An 8,778-nucleotide genomic window follows, 5' to 3' on the forward strand; every position below is an offset into this window, starting at 1 on the left:
AGCCATGACATGGAAGCAACCTAAGTGTCCATCGACAGATGAATGGATAAAGGAGATGTGGCACATATATACAATGGAATATTACTCAGCCATAAAAAGAAATGAAACTGAGTTATTTGTAGTGAGGTGGATGGACCTGGAGTCTGTCATACAGAGTGAAGTAAGTCAGAAGGAGAAAAACAAATACCGTATGCTAACACATATATATGGAACCTCCACCTACTGCTTTTTTCACTTGCCTCCAAACATGCTACACCTCCTGGTGTTTGTTCTTGCTAATCTCTTAATTTCCACTAAACATCTGCACCTCTGTATGCAAGGCTCGATTCCTTATTTGCTTATCTCCTCGAATGTCACTGAATCATTTCCTGATAATCCAACACAAAATAGCAACCGATCCCCACCCAACATACCATTCCTTTAATTTTTCCATAGCAATTATCAACACATGACAAACTATATTAACTTGTTACTATCTCCCCCATTAAAATATAAACTCCATAAAGGCTGGGACTTCATTTATTTTATTCACTGCTCTACCACAGCACCTAGAATGGTACCTGCTATGCAGCCAGGCTCATTAAGTATTTGTTGAATGAATGAAGGATAGGTAAAAGGAAATAACTTAAAACTAAATGCAAAGACAAAATTACAATCAGAAAAAAGCTGATAAAGACAGATGAAGGATATACATTTTAGTAGCAAAACACACTGCAGAAAAATTTACTGATAGAAAAACACACAGAAATAAAACATGCAAAGATGCAATGAAAGATATAAATGAAATAAAAATCCGAATTTCAAAACTAAAAGTGTACATTCACATAATGCCCTAGCAAAAAGAATCAACAGATTTAGCCTAGGAAAGTTAGCATGAATTTCAGGGATAAAGAACTGAATCCTACAGGCATCCAGGCAGAAGGGAATGGACTATGGTGGTGGAAAGTGTAATGGTGGGGGGCGGGGGGTGGAATGTAAGCAGAGAGGAGCTCAATTCAAGACTTTCACTCAACGCTAGAAGACAGTGGAGTAACATCTACAACGTTGAAAGGAAAAAGCATAAATTGAGAATTTTATAACTAGTTAATCTACCTTTCAGCTAAATAAAAAAAGGAAACGGATCAAAATAAATAAGATACCACGGAATACAATATCCATGAGCTCTTACAGAAAATATAAAAACAAAAACTACTTGATGATGATGTCTATTCAACCAAGAGACATCAAAATTTAAAAACATGGGAATAGAGAAGCTATGAATAAGGACAGTGTGTGTGTGATAAAACAGTGGGAATTATGATTACAAAATAAACTGTAACATCGTAATTCTTGACAATGGAAACACAAGAGTTAAACAAATTACAGAACATTACTTCCTAATTTCTCATCAGAGTAAATCAGAAAGCAACCAAAACCTGAAACATAAACGTCCATGAACATGAAAGTACACTGCTCTAAGGAACGATCAACTTCTTTATATTCTTCACTTTTCGTTTCAGAGAAATATTTTAGTAACTATTTGTTCCTTGCCATGGATACCAAAGTAGTTTTTATAATACGAAATTACAGTAATTTACTTTATTGTGTATTCTTATTGGAGCATACCATGACTTTTGTATAACGCAAGAGCTAAATGGAGATTATTTCACATTGCTTAATTTTCTTAAGATTACACTAAAGTTAACCTAATTACTATTATAACATGTCAATGGTAACTAACATGAGGGTAAGAACAGTCTACCCTAAACTTTTCAGTAACAATTTTCATTACTAATTACAAACAAATTAGCCTAATCTTGTTGTCTACTTTCCCCTTCAATGTATTTAATTCTCTTCTTTAGGGAATTATCAGGTCAAACACTTAGTTTCAATTCTAATTTATAACTTATTAAAAATCCATTCAATACAATTATAAGGCTATTTTGAAATCGGGGTATGTAAATTAGTGTATTACTTGGGCCTCAACAACCATGGCATTCAAACCAAATTTAAGCAGAACCTGTGAAGCACCACTACAGAACCTCAAGAGTGTACATATACTGTTTGAAGACTACTGTTCTGGGTGATAATTATTTTTCCCCCAGTTTTATTATATAATTGACATATAACATTATATTAGTTTAAGATGTAGAACAAAAAGATCTGACATATAATATAGAAATGATTACTACAATAAGTTAACATCCATCACCTCACATAGTTAAAATTTTTTTCTTGTGATGAGAACTTTTAAGTTTGCACCCCCAGAACTATCTTATAACTAGAAGTTTGTACCATTTGACCACCTTTACCCATTTCCTCCACCCCCTACTTGTCTACCTCTGGCAACAACCAATCTATTCTGTTTCTATCCATTTGGTTTTTGTAGATTCCACAAATAAGTGAGATCATGAATTATTTGTCTTTCTCTGACTTATTTCATTTAGCATAATGCCCTCAAGGTCCATCCATATTGCTGCAAATGGCAGGATTTGCTTCTTTTTTTTACAGCCAAATAATATTTCAATGTATGCATTTACCACATCATCTTTATTCATCCATTGACAGACATTTAGGTTGTTTCCATGTCTTGGCTATTGTGAATAATGTTGCAATGAACATGCCTGTATCTCTTTGAGATGGTAATTTTGTTTCCTTTGGATATGCACACAGAAGTGGGTTTGCTGGATCATATGGCAGTTCTATTTTTAATTTTTTGAGGAACCTCCATACTGTTTTCCATGGTGGCGATACCAATTTATATTCCCACTAACAGGGATTTTCCTTTTCTCCACATCCCTGCTAATATTTGTTAATGCTTTTTTTTTTTAAATGATAGCCATTCTAACAAGTATGAGGTGGTATCTCATTGTGGTTTTGCTTTGCACTTCCCTGATGACTAGTGATGTTGAGCACTTTTTCATGTACCTTTGGCCATATCTCTGTCTTCTTTGGAAAAATGTGTATTCAGTCCCTCTGGCTGACTTTTAACCAGATTGGTTTGTCTGTTTTTTGCTACTGAGTTGTATGAGTTCTTTATATATTTTGGATATCAATCCCTTATTAGATATATAATTTGCACATTACTTTCTCCTATTCTGTAGGTTGCCTTTTCATTTTGTTGGTTTCCTTTGCTTTGCAGAAAGAAGCTTTGTAGTTTAATGTAGTCCCACTTGTTATATCTGATTTTGTTTTCTTTGTTTTTAGTGTCAAATCTAAAATATCATCGCCAAGACTGATTCCAAGGAGCTTGCCCTGCATGTTTTCTTCTATGAGTTTTATGATTTGGGGTCTTATGTTCAAGTCTTTAACCCATTTTGAGTTGATTTTTTGTGTATGGTGTAAGATAGCTGCCCAGTTTTCCCACCACCATTTATTGAAGACATGGTCCTTTCCCCATTGTCTATTCTTAGCTCCTTTGCCTTAATCGATCACAATATGCACAAGTTTATTTTGGGGCTCTCTTTTGTTCCACTGATCTCTGTGTCTGTTTTTATGCCAATACTATACTGTTTTGATTATTACAGCTCTGTAATATAGTTTAAAAATCAGGAAGCTCCAGTTTTATTGTTCTTTCTCAAGACTGCTTTGGCTACTTGGGTCTTTGTGGTTCCATATATATTTTAGGATTGTTTTATTCTACTTCTGTGAAAAATGCCACTGGAATTTTGATAGGGATTGCACTGAACCTGTAGATTGCTTTGGGTAGTATCGTACTTTGTCATAGATTAATTGATCAGAGGTGTGTGGATTTATTTCTGGGCTTTCTATCCTGTTCCATTGATCTATATTTCTGTTTTTCTGTGAGTACCATACTGTTTGGATGACTGTAGCTTTCTAGTGTAGGCTGAAGTCAGGGAGCCTGATTCCTCCAGCTCTGTTTTTCTTTCTCAAGACTTCTTTGGCTATTCAGGGTCTTTTGTGATTCCATACAAATCTTATGTTATTTTATTTTTTATTATTTTTTAAAAATAAATTTATTTATTTATTTTTGGCTGCATTGGTTCTTCGTTGCTGTGCGTGGGCTTTCTCTAGTTGTGGCGAGTGGGGGCTACTCTCCCTTGCAGCGCATGGGCTTCTTATTGCAGTGGCTTCTCTTGTTGCAGAGCACAGGCTCTAGGAGCACGGGCTTCAGTAGTTGTGGCACGTGGGCTCAGTAGTTGTGGTGCATGGACTTAGTTGCTCCACAGCATGTGGGATCTTCCAAGACCAGGGCTTGAACCTGTGTCCCCTGCATTGGCAGGAGGATTCTTAACCACTGTGCCACCAGGGAAGACCCCCATACACATTTTATAATTGTTTGTTCTATTTCTGTGAAAAAGGCCATTGGAATTTTAATAAGGCTTGCACTGAACCTGTAGATTGCTTTGGGTAGTATGGACATTTTAACAATATTAAATCTTCCAGTCCACGAGCATGGAATATCTTTCCATTTCTTTGTGCCTTCCTCAATTTCTTTCATCAATGTCTTATAGTTTTCAGTGTACAGCTCTTTCACTTCCTTGGTTAAATTTATTCCTAGGTATTTTACTCTTTTTGATGCAATCATAAATGGAACTATTTTATTAATTTCTCTTTCTGATAGTTATTAGTATATACAAGCACATAGATTTTTGTATATTGATTTTGGATCCTGCAACTTTACTAAATTTGTTTATTATTTCTGATAGTTTTTTGATGGCATCTTTATAGTTCTCTGTATGTAATATGTCACCTGCAAAAAGAGACAGTTTACTTCTTCCTTTCCAATTTGAACACTTAATTTCTTTTTCTTGCCTAACTGCTATGGCTAGGACTTCTAGGACTCTGTTGAAAAAGTGATGAGACTGGGTATTCTCACCATGCCCCTGATTTTAGAGGAAAAGGTTTCAGCTTTTCAGCTTTAAGTATGTTAGCTGTGGGCTTGCCATATATGGACTTTATTATGTTGAGGTATAGTCCCTCTATACTTACTTTGTTGAGCGTTTTTACCACGAGTAGGTGTTGAATTTTGTCAAATGCTCTTTCTGCATCTATTGAGATGATCATATGATTTTTAGCCTCATTTTATTAAGGCGTGTATCACATTGATTGATTTGTGGAAGCTGAACCATCCTTGCATCCCTGTAATAAATTCCACTTGATCACGGTGTATGATCCTTTTAATGTATTGTTGAATTTGGTTTATTAATATTTTATTAAAGATTTTTGCATCTATGTTCATCTGGGAAATTGGGGTGTAACTTCCTTTTTTTGTAGTGTCTTTTTCTGATTTTGGTATCAGGGTAATGCTGACCTCAAATGAGGTTGGAAGCATTCCTTCCTCTTCAAATTTTGGAACAGTTTGAGAAAGACAGGTATTAACTCTTCTTTAAATGTTTGGTAGCATTCACCTGTGAAGCCATCTGGTCCTGGATATATTATTAAAGCAGAATATGCCTCAATTAAGAGGAAGCATTATTTTTCTTTTGAACCTCCTCAGTTCTTACCTCTAGTAAATTTCAGCTGAAATCAAGTGAGCTAGCATCCATAGAGGAACAGACATCTTCAAGGAAGTACGTCAGTGATAAAGTTATTCATAAAGAAACTAATATAAGAATATTAGCTTGGTCCATAAGTGACTGTAATTCTATAAGATCATGCAATTTGTTATAAAAACCACATTTAAAAAACTTTATTAATTTATAATGGCAAAATTCTATTCAGGCTACTATTTAAGAGGCTTTTGACTCAAAATTTCTCTCAGTGCTCCTTCTCCCAAATATCAAAGGAATGATACTATCTCTCCAATTGCATTATGCGTATATCTGTGCAATCTGGCAACACAAGCACAATTCAAACAAAGGCATCCTTTTTCAATAAATATCACTTACGATAATCTGGATACAACAAAAATATTTCTAAGCTCTCTTTGATTGCCTGTTTTAGGACTGCAAGAAGTCTGACCACCATAGGTGCTATTCTATAGGACACAGTTTTACCATTACTTCATATTGTAAGGTCTTGAACAGGTTAGAAGAAATTTAAAAATAAAGTACAATTTCCTAAAATATATTTTACAGGCCCTCAAAAAAAATTAGACACAAGCTATTTAAAGACATAAATCTTGCTGGCATCATTTTCAAAATATATCTACAATCACATCTTTTCTAATCCCCTCCAATGCTGTACTAGCTCCAAGCTACTATCACCTCCTCGTTGGAGAACTATTATCATCTCCCAGCAACTCTGTGGTCAACGAGGCCTTGTATGACTACTCCACATAATACCCAACTTATATAATGCTCATCCCACTCCATTACAGCTGTCCCTCAGCATTCGCAGGGGATTGGTTCCAGGACCCACTGTGGATATCAGAATCTACAGATGCTCAAAGCTCTTATATAAAATGGCATAGTATTTGCATACTATGCATATTCTTCTGTATACTTTAAATTATCTCTAGATTACTTATAATACCTAATACAATGTAAATGCTATATAAATAGCTGTAAATACAATGTAATGCTATATAAATAGTTGCCAGTGCATGGTAAATTCAAATTCTGCCTTCTGGAACATTCTGGAATTTTTTCCAAATATTTTTTATCTGTGGCTGTTTGAATCCATGGATTCAGAACCCATGGAAACAGAGGGCTGACTGTACTCTGATCTATTTTTTCATTTTTCCATAACACTTATCTCCTTCTAACATACTGTAAAATTTACTTGTATTTGTTGCCTGTTTTTCTTTAGAGTATATGCTCCGCAAGGCAGTGACTTGTTTTCCGATGTACTCTAAGCACCAAAACAGTACCTGGGACATGATATGAGATCATTACTTCTAGAATGAACAATTAAGTTTCAGGTTGTTTAACAAATATGAAGAAATAGTCAATGAGGTTTAATAAATATTAAATATGACCAAAATGTGCATGATGTGCTCTTACACAGAGCTTACCATACCAGATAAAATAAGCAATTCAATGATTTCTGCATCTCCAAGATAGGCAGCAGCATGCAGTGGAGTTCTCTTTTCATTGTCCTGTGATAAGAAGGAAAGATGGAACATAAGTTTTAATATAAAGTTAATTTTAATACACTTTAAATGAAGAAAAGCCATTACTAACTACAGCTTACTACTTCCACAACTCTAGTGTAGTCTGCAAGTCCCATTATCAGAGTATTTCTTTGCAAGGAGAAGAAAAGCCTAAAAAATATATTTTGGCCTTAAAAGAATGGTATAAAATTCAGCAAAGAATAAAAGAAAAATCTAAGATGACAAAGAAATAACTTAAGACTTTCTTTGAACAAAGATGCCTATGCTGCTTGTATACACAAGAAAATTTCCTTTACTTCATACTACTCGCCCACCCCCCCCAATATATTTCCACAATTTTACATAGCTTAGAATTGTTGATCTAACTAAATAAAACAAACCCTAACAAACAAAAAAGTTTGCTTATCAAAATGTTTCCACAGGACTATAGTGGCAAAAATAGAAAATATCTCTGGGGATCTGAAATTATCCCTTAAAATAATCCTAAGCTTTTTCTTAAAGTTCCTGCCAATTTCATTTTTAGCTCTAAAATATATTCCTATCCTATGCATAGTCTTCTAAATCTTCCTCCAGGAAGCAAAGCTATATCTAAGTGCACGGCTGTGTGTACTTCCCCCCTCAAACAACAATGTCCTCCAGTTTTGAGAAGCAAGATCTTAGAGCAATGTCACATTCAGAGATTCAATTCACATTACACTTCATCTAAAGTTACAACAGAGTGCTGCTGACTTGGCTGTATCTGAGAAAGCTATTCATTTAGAAATATTTAGTTTGAAATTTACATCCAATTTTTTAGATACTGGCTTTTGAGCCAGATTATTAGTTGTTTTCCATTTTCTGTTTTCCCCTTTGCCCATAGGAATGAAGTTTTACCTGGTTATTTACCCACCAGCAAGAGAATAGACTCCTAGCATGCCTTGAAGTTTTGTTACTTAGTGTGGACAAATGGTACGTGAGTGGAAGTAAAGGCACAACTTTCAGGTCATCTTCAACCTAAAAGACACCAATCCAGAGCTAGACTAAAACTTTCCCACTTCCCTCAGGCTAGGAGGCACATGTGCAACTGTACTGGCTTTGACCATGCAGAGGCAGGCCAATATCCCTACAAGTCTGTTAAGCAAAACATACTGAATCATCTTGTAGAGCACAGCTGCACCACCAACACAGAGTTGGACCACTAACTTCTAGACTATTAAGAGAAATAAAATTCTTATTTAAATAGGTATTGTATTTTGGGGTCTCTTGTATTAAGATAACATTGTAACTTTCAAGATTTAAAAAAATGAAAAATTTCACATCGTAATAACTTTCCAGTTTGACAATCAAAACCCCAATTATGCTAAGAAAAGACAGGCCAATGAGAATAAATTAGGGAAAAAACTGCTAGTCAAAAGAGGGGTTAAAAATACTCACAGGCAATTCCAAAAAGGTTTAGCTGTAGTATATAAAGGAATTAGAAAGATGTGTGTAACACAATTATAACTGGCTCTACATACCTTTCTTCCTACAATTTTAATATATTTGTGATACTGTTTTTGTTCTTAAAATAGTTGGTATAGTGGTTATTAATGTTTTTAATAAGCGAAGAGTTCCTGTCTCTCTAACTCCAATTAATTTCCACAAGACCATGTTTTTTATTCCAATACATATCCCATCAAACAAATGGTTTGCATAGAAATTACTGAACAAACGGTCATTGAAACAGCTAACACCGAACCACTAAAATATCAGGCTTTATTCAAAGCTGAGTCCTAACTTAGTCATTTTTTTTTTTTTTTTTT

General features: G+C 34.7%; 1 protein-coding gene across 7 annotated transcripts in view; it reads right to left on the minus strand.

The window, feature by feature from the left end:
• Window positions 1–8,778, minus strand: part of ANKRD28 (ankyrin repeat domain 28) — a 178,859-nt gene that overhangs the window by 67,733 nt on the left and 102,348 nt on the right. For all 7 annotated transcript variants that reach the window (XM_028490006.2, XM_055090942.1, XM_007102249.3 and 4 more), the window contains exon 3: window positions 6,904–6,982. In XM_028490006.2, coding sequence (XP_028345807.1) covers window positions 6,904–6,982 — 79 coding nt within the window. The remainder of the gene's footprint in view (window positions 1–6,903; window positions 6,983–8,778) is intronic.

The sequence above is a fragment of the Physeter macrocephalus genome, chromosome 1 (assembly GCF_002837175.3).
Source record: "Physeter macrocephalus isolate SW-GA chromosome 1, ASM283717v5, whole genome shotgun sequence".
Taxonomy (NCBI): domain Eukaryota; kingdom Metazoa; phylum Chordata; class Mammalia; order Artiodactyla; family Physeteridae; genus Physeter; species Physeter macrocephalus.